At 38.3% G+C, this 14,168-nt stretch overlaps 2 protein-coding genes across 2 annotated transcripts in view; one reads left to right on the forward strand and one right to left on the reverse strand.

The window, feature by feature from the left end:
* The window catches only part of Fancm (FA complementation group M), a 50,694-nt gene extending 41,155 nt beyond the window's left edge, over positions 1 to 9,539 (forward strand). Inside the window, exons 20-23 of the mRNA XM_051195913.1 lie at positions 122 to 640; positions 4,988 to 5,360; positions 5,922 to 6,210; positions 9,161 to 9,539. Coding sequence (XP_051051870.1) covers positions 122 to 640; positions 4,988 to 5,360; positions 5,922 to 6,210; positions 9,161 to 9,317 — 1,338 coding nt within the window. The 3' untranslated portion in view covers positions 9,318 to 9,539. The remainder of the gene's footprint in view (positions 1 to 121; positions 641 to 4,987; positions 5,361 to 5,921; positions 6,211 to 9,160) is intronic.
* A 3,790-nt stretch (positions 9,540 to 13,329) lies between these two features.
* Mis18bp1 (MIS18 binding protein 1) overlaps positions 13,330 to 14,168 on the reverse strand; it is a 34,777-nt gene continuing 33,938 nt past the window's right edge. The window contains exons 14-15 of the mRNA XM_051195915.1: positions 13,983 to 14,037; positions 13,330 to 13,807 (exon numbers count right to left, since the gene is read on the reverse strand). Of these exons, the coding sequence (XP_051051872.1) occupies positions 13,713 to 13,807; positions 13,983 to 14,037 (150 nt within the window). The 3' untranslated portion in view covers positions 13,330 to 13,712. The remainder of the gene's footprint in view (positions 13,808 to 13,982; positions 14,038 to 14,168) is intronic.

The raw sequence follows: 14,168 nt of genomic DNA on the forward strand, positions 1-14,168 counted from the left end.
TTTTTCCCCATAATGAAGGTACTAAGTAAATGTTCATGAAATGGAATAAACATTAGTGCCTCAAAGAATGTAAATTCAAACTAGCTGTAAGATAAATATTTCTGTCTATTTTTATTGATAGATTCCTGAGCAAGATGAAGACTATTTGGAGGACAGTTTCTGTGTTGATGAAGAGGAGTCTTGTAAAAGCCAATCGTGTGAAGAAGAAATTTGTGTTGATTTTAACTTAACAAAAGATTCCTTTACAGATGAGAATGTAAGATATAAAACCCGATATGCAGTAAAGCTAAAACAAATGAGCATGAGGCAAAACTGTCCGCGGTCAAAAAAGAAATTATCGAGAATTATCTTACCAGATGATGATTCGGATGAGGAGGAAAACAGCATGGATGACAGAGAGGACTCCAGTATCCATGGCAGCACTGCTGACAAGCACACACAGCAGGGCCAACAGTGCAGTTTAGGGCCCCCTGGGTCTTCAGCAGCGAATCAGAAACCCGCACAGAGACCACAGGTGCTACAGAATGTAATGGATGCCCTTCCAGAAGTCGTGAGCCTGAAGGCTCAGAACCATAGTACAATCACATCTACTTCATCTCCATGTATGAAGGCTTGTGGGAAACCTCTGGTAGAGGTGAAGGTATGTATGAAAAATGAAGGAAAGTGCCATTAATTTAAAAGAGTCTTGTGTGTGTGTGTGTGTGTGTGTGTGTGTGTGTGTGTGTGTTATACTAAATAACTAAATCAAAGAAAACACTCCTCACTCTAGGTTCATGGGGAAATGCTGTCATATAAAGAACTGTCTTTCTCCCTTCTACAAGTTTACAGGCTTGCTTATCACAAATGTGCATATGCCACAAAATGTGCTTATACTGCATGTTGAATTAACCAAAAATATTTGCTGCTGTCTGTTGATTTATTTAATGTAGGGTCTTGCTATGTAGCCCAGGCTTGCCTCAAACTCTTTAGCTAGCCTGTGTTGACCTTGAACTTCCTACTTCAGCTTCCCTGGTGCTAGGATTGCAGGTGGATGCCTCCACACCTGGCTCCGATTTACCAGTGTTTTGTGAAGGATTTTGTATTTAATTCATAATGGATATTGGTTGTAGCTGTCTTAGAGTGTTTAGTTTCATAGATACTGATCTTGTAGAACAAATTAATATATCCAATGCTTAAGTTTTGAGAAAAGTTTGCAAAGTATCAGTATTACTTCTTGTATAAATGAAGCCACATGTTCCTGGGCTTGTTAGGAGGTTTTGGTTAGTTATTGCATTGCATCTCTCCTTTTCTTCTTTTTCTTTTGTTGTATAACAAACAGGCTTGGCAGTCCTGGAACTTGCTTTGTATACCAGGCTGTCCCTGAACTCACAGAGCTTTGCTTGCCTCTTGAGCTGGAATTAAAGGACATGTGCCACCATCTTGCAGCTACATCTCTTTTTTAATCTAGACAGATTTCCTGATTGTTCTTCAGTCAATTCTACCAATTTAGATATTTCTAGAAACTCTTCCACACCATTTAGGTTATTCAGCTTGTTGGTCTATAGATGTTCATTGTATTTTTTTTTTTTAAATAATCCTTTTTAGTTCTGTAAAGTTTGGGATTTTTGTTATTAGCATATGTTAGTTGTACATAACCACCAATCATGACATTTTCATATCTGTAATAACATATTTTGATTACATTTACTCCCATTACCCTCTTGTCCCTCTTCTATCCCTGATCCCTTTCACATGTTTTGATTTGGTGCCTCAGTGAATTTCCTTAGGGTTACTCACATCCAGGGCATGAGTAAGAGATTATTTATAAGAGCATGGGCATCTTACCTAAGTGGCTACACTGCAGAAAATGTCTCTCTCCCACAGCAAACAGTAACTGCTTATAGAGCCTCAGGTTGGGGTGGGTCCTTGTGAGCCCCCTCTACATTGTTTCCTTTTACTGCTAATTGTAGTTATTTCAGACTTTTGACCTCTATTGTTGGTTTGCTTGGTACTGAGGTTTGTGAGGAAAAGGTGGTTTTAATTCTGTTTGTAGGAATAAATGATTATCTGGACGTGTTGGTGTCTCCTGTAATCCCAACACTCAAGAGCTAACGCCAGGAATGTACATTTGTGGCCAGCCTGGGCAACACGGGAGTGGTCATCTTGTTTGCTGTGTGGTAGGCAAACTGGGCAAGACACTCTTGACCTTTTCCAGACCTCAGAACAGCTGTTTCTCCAAGCTGCTCTGGTTCTCTTCATTGGGAAATAGACTTTGGTCTCTTCGATTCTGATTTGAGTTTCTAGGCCTTTTCTGTGGTCAAAGCTATGAAGCTTTTAGAATCACACTACAGCCTTGGAATAATGGTATCATTTTTAACATCAGAGCAGTTACTCAGTGTTGGGAGATGGCTTAGCAGGTAACAGTTCTTGCTGTATAAGTTCAACAACATGAGTTTGGTTCCCTGGGGCCCACATAAGAAGCCAGATATTGTGGCCAGCATCTCTAATCCCAGCACTCACGTGGCAAGATGGCAAAGACAAGAGAATCACCCCAGAGTTCATGAGGTCAGCTAGCCTAAATGTACAGTATGGCAGAAACGGCAAGACAGACCCTGTGTCACTGTGGTGGAAGGACAACTTGTCCTCTGGACCACATCCCTATGTGGCACTGTTTGTCAGCACTCACAAACATATTTATCCTACATATCCATAGTATGAAACAGTACAGCTAATGGAATAAGTTCAGGAATTTTTTCAGAATTCATAATTATTTACAAATTACTTTTATTCTGATTGCTCTGTCAGCTGGGTATTTAAGGTTTTTTGTTTCTGTTTCTGTTTTTGTTTTTCACTTATGGATTCTTATGGTCCCAAATTGAAATAAACAAAATAAATTCAATTTGCAACTGTTTGTATACCTTTTACTCTCATGTAAAGGGAATCATTTAAACTATGTGTATATTTGTTTTTCTGTTTTATGAAATACATAAGAAGATGCATTTATAATCTCCTTTACATAGATAATAGCATTCAGTGCACACTTGGCTGCACTTGACTTTTAATTTCGGTACCCATCCTAGGGTTTGTACTATAGCAGCTATCTCTTGTTTTACCTCCATGATCCTTACTGTGTGATTGTATTACACTTTTTCAACCATTTAATACTTCTGTGTATTTGGCTTGTTTTGAATCTTTCATTCTGTTTATGTGTGGTGGGTGTTCTGGTGTTCTGCTATTGATGTTTTGAGACACGTTCTCTTTGGCTTATGTTCATCCATTTGTTTGTTTGTTTGTTTGAGGCAGGGACTTATCATCCTGTAGCCCAGGCTGGCTTCAGACTTTGACCCTCCTGCCTCGCAGGCTGTTGAGTGCTAGGATTACTGGGGCCTCCAACCATGCCCAGCCAATCTTTTCCCTTTTGATTCTTATAAATAGTTCTCTAACAATGCTTATGTGTTCCCTCCTGTCCTTTTGAGGTGGATTTCTTCTATGGCATTGCTATAAAAGGCAAATGTACATGCAGTGGTGACAGTTCTCCATTGAGTCTTTGGCTTTTTATTTTTTTATTTTTTTTCTACCAGCAGTTTGTAATTCCTGATTGATTAGGACCTCATCAACAGAATATAATCTGTCTTTCGAGAAATGGCATCAACATGTACAGTTTCAAGGTGGCAAAGTTTTCATATAGTTCTGTCTACTCACATGACTCATGCAGCCATTTGCATTCCTTTTTGGAGAACACTTCAAGTTATTTATTTATTGGAGGATTTTGTCAACTTTGTAGGTATTGTATGTACTTTGGCTTCAATCTCACTGGACTAGAAGGCTTCATTGGTTGATCAGATTTTAAAAAGATTCTCTGCACCACCAATGTCAAGATTAACTGGTTCTTGCTTTCTGCTTTCATGTTATAGATTTATTTAGACACTGAATAATTACATTTTTTTTAACATAGCATGCATGTTCCTTGTATGCCTCATCTCTACATAAAGAGCTCATTCTGATCAGAGTTTGGGTTTGTTTTGTCTCCATTAATTTTCAGGTCTCTCATTTTTGATTTTGACCTCTGTGCATGCAAGCTGGCCATGTGTCTTCTTTCTACAGTGCTAGGTATGAGTTCTAATCCTGAGCTACATCTTTAGCTCCAGTTTTAAAATGTTACTGCAAAGCTGGAAAGAGTTCTGCAGTTAAGAACACTCACTTTCTTGAAGGAAACCCAGTTTGAAGGGTTCACACACTCTTTTCTGGCCTCTTAAGTATTAGTAGGGGTAGGCAAGATGGCTCAGAGGGTAAGAGCACTTGCCATGCAGCCTGGTTATTTGAGTTTGATCTTTGATTCCTGTGGAAAGGTGGCAGTAAGGAATTGATTCCCAATTTTCCTGTGATATCCACATGTGCACCAGGGCAGGCACCCATGTAATAATACAGTTTTTTAAACTAGACTCAGTGCTTGCCCAGCATGTATGAGGTTCTAGGTTCAATCCCTACTATGGCCTTCTCACCTGACTCCCTGAGTGGGGAGTTATTTAAGGGCTAGGGATGTAGCTTAATGGTAGAATACTTGTCTAGCATGCAAAAGGCCCTGGGTTCACTACTACAGAACAAAGAAACCCAAACATACAGTTAAGGTTTGTTTCCGGATAGACAGACTTTCTGGTTATTCCCCAGTTTTGCAATAATATCTTGTCTAGAGTCCTTATTCCTGAGATAATTTCAGTCTGCTTACATGTTATTAAGACATTCTTTTCTCTAGCTTAAAAATTTTATTTTCCCTTTGAAAGTTTGCTTCCTGCTTGGTTTAGATTTCACTGGATTTTATTGTCTTCCTTTTCCTTTTGTTGGTTGTCAATGGTGGCTTGACTCTAAATTGTTAGAGTGGTGGCGTCTTCTATCCAGTCACATTGGTCATGGTGGAGTTAAAGCAAGGAATGTTTTCAGCAGGGAGAACCAACATTCACGGCTCTGATGCATATTCAGCAGGACAGTGACCAGTGTTTTCTCCTTTCAGGTTGATGACCAGGAGGAAGGCAGCGTCTCAGCAGCACCCTCTTCTAATTCACTGCTACATGTGACTGAGCTGCATGCAGCCCCTAGACTTCCACAAGAAGGACATAGAGCTTGCATTCTTGTAGACAGTCGGGAAATCACTTCTGGTTTAGAAGTAATTTCTTCGCTAAGAACAGTTCATGGGTTACAAGTAGAGGTTTGTCCTCTTAATGGCTGTGATTACATCATAAGTAACCGCATGGTGGTAGAAAGGAAGTCTCAGTCTGAAATATTAAATAATGGCAGTAAGAACAAGTTCATCGAGCAGATCCAGCGGCTGCAGAGCATGTTCCAAAGAATATGTGTGATTGTAGAAAAAGACAGAGAAAAAGCAGGTTTGTATTTTCAAATGTTTATAAGACTAAACAAAATTGACTATTATTTAAGTCATTCTTCTGTCAGGGCACACTATTTCATACTTCATACCAGTATGCGTTTCATCTGCCATTGTATTTTAATGAGGCTTATGAAAATGAACAGTGAGAAAGCAAAGACAAAGCAGACTGGTCATTAAAGCTTTCCAGGAACGTCAGAAAGCATGAGTACCTTAAACATTTAGTAACTGCACTTTAGATCAAATCTCTTGTTATCTAGGCAAGACATCCACACTTTAGACCAAACATCCTTCATTAGCCACTCCTTAGACCTTTAGGTCTTAGACTCTAACCTTGAAAAAGCAAGGATGGTTTTGAACCCTCTGACCTTAGGTCAAGTTGAAGTGGAGCCATTTCTATGGGCTCTGACAGAGATCTGCCTGCCTCTGCCTGCCAAGTGCTGGGATTAAAGGCACATACCACCACTGCCCAGCAAGATGCTAGAATTCTAATAAAGTAGATCGGTTATTCTCCCTGATTTTAGTCACTAAACTTCATTTTCCCTGAATATGAAACTTTTAGGAGACATATCAAGAATGTTTAGAAGAACGAAGTGCTATGACAGTCTGCTAACTGCCTTAGTTGGGGCTGGAATCCGAATCCTTTTTAGCTCTGGACAAGAAGAAACTGCAGATTTACTAAAGGAGCTGTCATTGGTGGAACAAAGAAAGAATGTTGGTATTCATTCAGCAGTGTTGAATCCTAGTAAATGTGAGGCACTTCAGTTCTATTTAAGTATTCCCAGTATAAGTTATATAACTGCCTTAAACATGTGTCACTGGTTTTCATCTGTGAAAAAGATGGCTAACAGGTATGTCTATTTTATTAGTATTTGTAAATAGTTACTTTTTTTTTTTTAATCTTTGAATTTGTGTATGTGTGTGTACAGGCATGCATCCATCCCCCTGCCTGTCACAGTGTGCACATCAGAGTCAAAAGATAGCTTTTGGGAGTTGGTTCTATCTCACCATGTGGTCAGGCTTGGTGGCAGACATCTTTACCCATCTTGCCTGCTACTCTGTTATGATTACTGTAAAAACATTTTTTATGCCTTTATAGGTAGATTCTTCTTTCTATATGATTATTATTCATAGAGTTGGTGTTTTAAGAATAGATACCTTGGAATTCCCACTGGTACCTTAGTATTTTTTACATCACTTTCTCCCTTCTGACCCTTCCCAGCTACCTTCCCTCAAGTCTACCCCATGCTCTCCCCAAGCTGATAGCCTGTGTTTTTTTTTAATCATTGTTACATACATTTATGTGAATGCACAAATATATGTAAATGCCACATGCTGAGTCCATTTTTTGTGTATATGGTTTCAAGGCTCACCAGTCTACACTGGAAAAGTAAGGGCTCATCCCTGGGGGAGGCTAATTCTTTTCCCAGGAGTAATTAGTTGCCTATAGTTCTTTGTCTGTGAGTGGGACCCTGGGAAAATTTCCCCTTCCACATTGACATGTCCTTTGGTACTGCCTTGTTCAAGTCTTACTTATGCAGTTATTTCTGTTGTATCTCTGTCCTTGTTGAACTGTTCCAGTTTCTTCATCTTGTCTTTGTGAGCAGTTGCTCTGTCCTGTCCTTGATCCATCCTGTTGCTAGATTTCCCATGGAGCTTATTTGTTGATTTTCATTTCCAGCATTTCAGGTTCGGCTTTTCTTGTTTTGTTTTGTATTGTTGCTATTTCATTCAGCTGTTTTGTGTTACCAGTAAATTTATTCTTTAAAATTATTCTTTTGACTTCTGTCTGGGATCTCATCTAACCCACTCTCACTGCATGCCATTATTGTCTTGGTTTTTGTGTTTATTCTTCTGTGTATGTATATATTTGTTATTTATAAAATCTTACATCTTAAACTTGCATTTCTCTGGTTACTAATTAAGTTGGTAGTTTCTTTTGAAGTTAAAATATAATTGCATTATCCTCCTCTCTCCTGTCCATCTCATGCCATCTCCCTCCCTTTACTTTAATGATAGCCTCTCTTTATTGTTACACACACATACACATAACTATATAAATACAACCTGTTGAGTCTGTATTATTTGTATGATTTCAGAGCTGACTACTTGGTATTGAATAACTAATTGGGCCTATCCCTGGAAAAGTCTAATTGCCCCTCTCTAATAGTCATTAGTTCTTTGTCTATGAGTAGGAACCTGAGAGATATTTTTCCCATTCCATGTTAGTATGTCTATTGTTATGACTTCTTTGGGTCTTGTTTAAGCAGCCATGTTGTTGAGGTATCATGGGTGTAGCTTTCCTATCATTTCTAGGAAACGCAATCTCACAACAGTTTTCCTGGTCCTCTGACTCTTGTAATCTTTACACCACCCCTTCCTTAAGCCCTGTTTATTATATATCATGTATTTTATATATAACATATTTTGTGTGTGTGTGCGCACGCACGCACGCGTGCTTTGCCTACATGTATATCCAGAAAAGGAGGTTACATTCCTGGGTATTGGAGTTACAGACAGTTGAACCACCATGTTGGATGCTGGGAATTGAAGGATTCCTCAGGAAAGAGTAGCCAGTAGCCAGTGACCTAAATCATCTCCCCATTCCCCAAAAGCAGCTTCTTTGTTGAAGACTGAGAGTTACATTTATCTGTGGGTACAAGTTTTAGAATATAGATAGGAATTATGCTTTCTAATAAAGGATCTCTTCCTTAGAAGAAACTTAATTAGCTATGGATAGTTGACTAGATTTAAAGTATCAGGCATGATTCCCCTTCTGTTGACTGGGCAGTTAAATAGCTATTGCTCACCAGCAAGATCTGAGTGCCACTAACTTCTGTACCTTTAGAGGTATCTTGCCATGATAGTCCATTGTGGTCCGCAGGCGTCAGATAGGTAGAGCTGATTGTTTCCCTCCCTTGGCAGCTTACAAAACAGTCTGTGTCCTAATTGTGTGATTCCTTTAGCAACAGGGGCTTGCCTTAAACCTCTGAGAGGCCATATCAATAGCCTATATTGCTACTCTTGTCTAACCCTAAATAACTACTCAAAAGGAGGTTTCTCATGCCTGCTACTGGAGTTCTATTAGTCTATGGCTTTTGTGGGAAACATTGTCAGCCAAAGTGGCGTAACTTCATTTAAGATATATTTATAAAAATACTCATTTATATGTATTTATGTTATGTTAGGTAAATATTAAAAATAGTATAATTCCTTAAGGATTTTTGTAAACATCCTTCAATTTAGGCTCCCTCTTCCCAGGTGAATCTAAATTGTGTGAAATTGACAGCAAAACCTCACATGCACACCTTCTCAGGGTCACCTAAGGACATCTCCAAAGGGCCTTTCTGCCCCCACCCCTCAAAGGCTTAGTCTTCCAATACTGCAACCCTCAGCTTTAGGTCCTTACAGATTTCCTATATATTTGCTCCATTGCAGATCTAAAGTGTGAAGCTATCATAGATGATTGAGACTGTCCCTACTATGTTCCCTTAGTACTATGTAGACTATGCTTTTTCCAAACATGAGAGCTGGCCTTCATCTGCCTGAATGCTAAGAATTGAAGGAGTACAACACCAAGCCCAGTATACTGTCGGTTTAAAGAAACAAGTTTTTGTTATGTTTAAACTAATGCTAAGGACATATTAGCTAGACACATAAGAGGTTTTTGAGTAGGTCATTGGTAACTGAATATAGTGCCTCATACCTGCTAGGCAAGTGCTCTAGTCACGTCTCTAGCCTGAGGCATATTAAAAATAGTGAATTGCATAAGAGCCAGATTCATTTTCTCTTTCTTTTCAGCTCACCTGAAGAAATCTCCGCATGTGCTCAAGTAACTCATCAAAAGGCCGAAGAAATCTACAGATATATTCATTACACATTTGACATGCAAATGTTACCAAGTGTTCCTAACCAGGAGAAACTGAAGTCTGACACATGTTCAACACTTAAAGTATGATTATGAAAGAACTCTCACCATTATACTCAATAATTATTGTAGTTTGTGATTACCAGTTTAAGTATGTAAATATTCCATGTCTTAAAGATATCTTTATATATTGTATACTTTTTTATTTATAGACTATTTATTTTTAAAAGGAAATCTTCGGTGTTCCATAATCATTTTGACTAAACTGTGAAACAACTTTTTATTGAATAAATCATGTCTGTGTGAAGTGTTGTTCAGACTGGTTTAAGCATCTAAGAAAGCAAGCCAAAGGACTGAGATGATCAACTGCTTAAGTTATTGTTGCACAAACCTAAGGACCTAATAACCTGAACTCATCTCCGACACCATGTAAAGGCCAGATACATTGGTGCACACTGGGATCACAGGGCTGGGGAATTTAGAGACTGGAGAATATTGGGAGCTTGCTAAGCAGCATGGCAGAATTGGGGAGCTCTAGGTTTAGAGGAAAGAAGACTTTGTCTCATAAATGAGGTGAATGATGATAGCTGGTGGGTGGTGGCACACAGCTTTTAATCCCAGCATGGAGAGGCAGATGCAGGACAATCTCCCTGAGTTCCTGGTCTACAGAATTGAGTTCCAGGACAATATGGCTACATAGAAAAACCCTGTCTCAAAAAAAGGAAAAACAAACAAAAAACAAAATAACAAAAAATATCCCCATGATGATCTGGCCATACAATACATACACAGAAAAGATGATTATGACGACTCTGGTGATACACACCTAGAATATCAGCATGCTATAACCCAAGGCAGGCATATGAGTTTGAGGCTATCCTTGGCTACAAACATGATCCTGTCTCAAAAATCTAAAAATAAAAGCAAAATACATTTTGGAATTCTTCAAAGAGTAAGCACTATAATTTGTTAGTGTAATATTATCTATAACTGGTAAAAACTGTTTATAAGTAACTTGTACTGGATATGAATTGTAATATTTAACATTTTAAGTGTACTAAGTCTAGGGCCTTAAGAAATGGCTCAGATTAAGAGCACACACTGCTATTGCAGACAAAGCACCGTCAGTAGGTGGCCACTCATAAATGCATAACTCCAGCTTTGGTGCATCCAATTTCTCTGGCTTCTTTGGGCAATGCACTCAAAAGTGTGTATATATACATATATATATATGTATATATACATACCTTAAAAATAAATGTTAAGTCTAAATGTATACTAAGTAAAATGAGGTATGTCATAAGACAAATGATTGAATAATTAAATCAAATATTAACTATATAATTACCAACAAATGTATCCAAGTACAGTCTAATATTCTAACATGAACTCTTTTTTTTTTTTTTTTGCATATAGAGTATTTTTTATTTAATTTTATATAACAAAGTCCAATTAAATGAAAACAAACATTTATACACAATATTTGGGAATTTGGGCGTCGTTCTTTCCAAACTACTTCCTGCTGGTAAGGGGCGCTGTCTTGGGGGGATTTGAAGAAGATTCAGATATCCTAGCTGTAGTCTGTAGGGCTGTTTTTGTCCAGCTGTTTGGAATGTAGGATCAGCTTGTACTCTGTTTCAGGCGGTCTGGTGTGATCAAACCACATTAGTCTGGAAGGAATCCACATCTTTTCATTTTCTGTGGAAACAAAAATAGAAATACTTTTCCCCAGTAACTTGTTCTTCAACTTAAATTTTGGAGTCAAAGCTTTTTTTTTTTTTTTTTATTATTTTACATGTCGATCCCAGTTCCCTCTCCCTCCCTCCCTCCCTCCCCCCAAGCCCTCCCTCCCTCCCTCCCTTTTGCCCTCTCTACCCTCTCCCATGCACTCTAAACACCCTCCCCTCCCAACCCCCCACCACAATACAATATGTAGGGGAATGCCATCCAGTTGGGGTCATGTAGATCTGACAGGTCCTGTGAAGTAGGGACTAGGGCTTCTCTCCTATCTCTAGAATAAGGCAGTTATCCCTCCATGGGGGATATGTTTGCAAAGTCCTTTTGTGCACCAGGGATACATCCTGGCTCCACTGTCTGAGGTCTCTTAGGCTGCTCAGACCTTCTGGCTGAGACCCATATTCAGGGGGGTCCGAGTCAGACCCCTGTTGGCTTCCCAGCTATCAGTCTAGTGGCCCTTAGCTCCTCCTTGTTCAGGTAAGCTGTCTCTATGTACTTCTACCGCATGGTCTTGTCCTCTCCATCTGCTTCTGGGTTCTAGTTTGACTCAGTGTTTACTAACATGAACTCTTAACTCATTGTCTTATGCTGTTTTAAGATGGGTCTGTTTCTATCTGTAATGTGAGATTGTCAGCAGCTCGCCTTACTTCCATTCTTTCTCCGATTGAGAAGTTGAACCCATCCCAAGAGAGCTTCCCTAACCTTACACGACAGGAACTTCAGACAGACGCATCTAATTCAACATGCGTTTTGTTTCCTATCAGATCATAAAAATGAGGTCTTGGAACAAGTAGCTTGTTCATAGTTACACTGGCAAATTTAGAAACAAAACCAGGAAGAAACTTTTTACAAAAAGAGTTAATTCTGAATTTCAGTCATCTGAAATAACTTTAAAGCCTGAACTCCTAAAATCCCACCTCTTATTTGCTGTTCAGAATTATGTTAAAGCCAGAGAGGAAGTATTCAAAAATATTGGCCAGCATGCAATTAGCAATTACTTCAAATCCAAATCTACATACTGATTACCAATTCAGTGTAGGCTTAAAAAAAATATTGCTAGCTGTATCGTTTAGTGGCCTTCTAAAACACTATTAGCCTCAACCAGCAAAGCATCACATTAAAAATTGACAGCTCAAATTCCGTTCTGTTTAGGGGGACTCCAAAACATTCTTTTGTTCTATAGCTACCAATACCTGCTATTCATTGCTGGCCATTTGGGGGAGGGGCTACAGGGGATGGAATCTGGCACTTTCTGCCACGTAGACAAGCATTCTAACTGCTATGTCCAGTCTCCTACCACTTAAGAACTTGATTTTTTTTATATTTTGAAAACACCTTTTATTAGTTTTTCTTTTTAGTTGAGTGCCAGTTCCTGTAGCAGCCAGAAGAGGATGTTCTATCTCCTAGAGGTGGATGGAATATCAGGTAGTTAAATATTGTTCAACCTAAGTGCAGGACACCAAATTCATGTCCTCAACAAGTGCAGCTAGTACTCTTAACTGCTGAGCCATCTCTTGATCCCCTTAATTTTGTTTGTGAGACAGGGTCTTACTAAATTGTCTAGGCTGGTCTCAAACTTTCAGTTCCTCCTGCCTGTTTCCTTGAGTAGCTGAAACATGACTACATAGAGTTCCAGGGCAGACACAATACAGGGAGACCCTGCCTGTGACAAGAGAGAAAGGAAGGAAGGAAGGAATGATCTTGTACTGGCCTGGGCACCTGCAGCTTGGGTAGGCTGGCTGGCAGTTTGTCCCACAACTTTCCTGAGTTTTTCCTCCCAACAAATCTCATGTGAGGTTTGTTGTATGGTGTGACTTTGGTACTTCTTGGCTCCAGTCTGCCAGGTTACCTTTCTATCCAAGCTTTAACACCATGCATTTGAAAAACCTTACTCCTCAGAGCTATAACACTTAACAATAACAAAATGCATTCTTTTCCTGATGAAAAAAAAAATCCAAAAACATACTACACAAATTTAAAATTTTATTTGAACATTATAACAGGATGCAAAGGATAAATGAACCTGAGGACAAATAACTTTTGTCAAACTTTACAACAATGGCAGATAAAAGTTACCTTCTAAAGGAGCTGTCAGAAAGGGAAAACCTGGTTATTGTGGCAACTATCAACTATACATAACACAGCTAGAGAATACAACAGAACCTGTCCTCTGGTTCCCTTTACAAAATAACAGAGAGCAATGAATTAGAGGTTTCACAAACAGACCAACTTATGGTAATTTTTAAGAAAAACTATTAGAAAAAGAAAACATGTAGAACATTAAAAAAACATAAAACAATTTGAATACATAAAGTCAATGAACTCTAGCTTATAATACCTGATGGCAAGATATTATATTATATTACAAGTTTTCATGTAAGTATCCACAATCCAAACTCTTTAACCCCAGCCTTTTCTCTCTCCTGACTTCAGTGCTTTTAAAAATTTATTTAAAAACCTATTTGAGACATGATTACTAAAGTAAACAGACTTGGGTGTTCAAGAAACTTAAGCTTTACATACTTTCCTACTATTAAAATAAAACAAATACATGGGAAAAGCAGTTTTACTTGTATTTTATTGCATCACTGAGGAATGTTCTATAGGATGTTAACCTTGCACACAAACAAAACACATCTTTGGGAAACAAATCTGCATTCCCTTGTTACAAGGAAAATACCCATTCATCAAATAAGAATACAAGTATGCTCTGTTTGATGGTAAAAATCCTACAAATCGTATTTACTATCAGTCAGAATTTGAAAAATAATAATCTTTTTCTTCTTCATCTGATTCTATGGCATCAACGAAATACTTTGCAATAGCAGTGTTCTCACCTAAATCTGTAAAGACAAGTTTAATAAAAAGTATTAATATATTTCTGGTAAGTTTAATAGACCTGAAAGTAACTCCAACGAACTAAATGGTGCGTCTACTTGAGAACCAGTTAATTTTAATATCATCAAATAGAGATCCTAATGTAATGGAACTAAGCTACAAAATAAAGAAATGCAATACCTTTGTTAAACAGGGCTTTTCGTATTGGTGTTGGAGATGAGAAATCATTTTTAACCTATAAAAGAGTATATGTTAATAGCAAAATTTTATCTCTTGTGATGAGGAAGTTAACTAGATTAGTACAGTCCTAGATAAAAATCAAGTATGCTTTATCCCCAGAGTACTGTAAACATAGGCCTGTAATAT

This window comes from Phodopus roborovskii, unplaced genomic scaffold, assembly GCF_943737965.1.
Source record: "Phodopus roborovskii unplaced genomic scaffold, PHOROB, whole genome shotgun sequence".
In the NCBI taxonomy this organism is placed as follows: domain Eukaryota; kingdom Metazoa; phylum Chordata; class Mammalia; order Rodentia; family Cricetidae; genus Phodopus; species Phodopus roborovskii.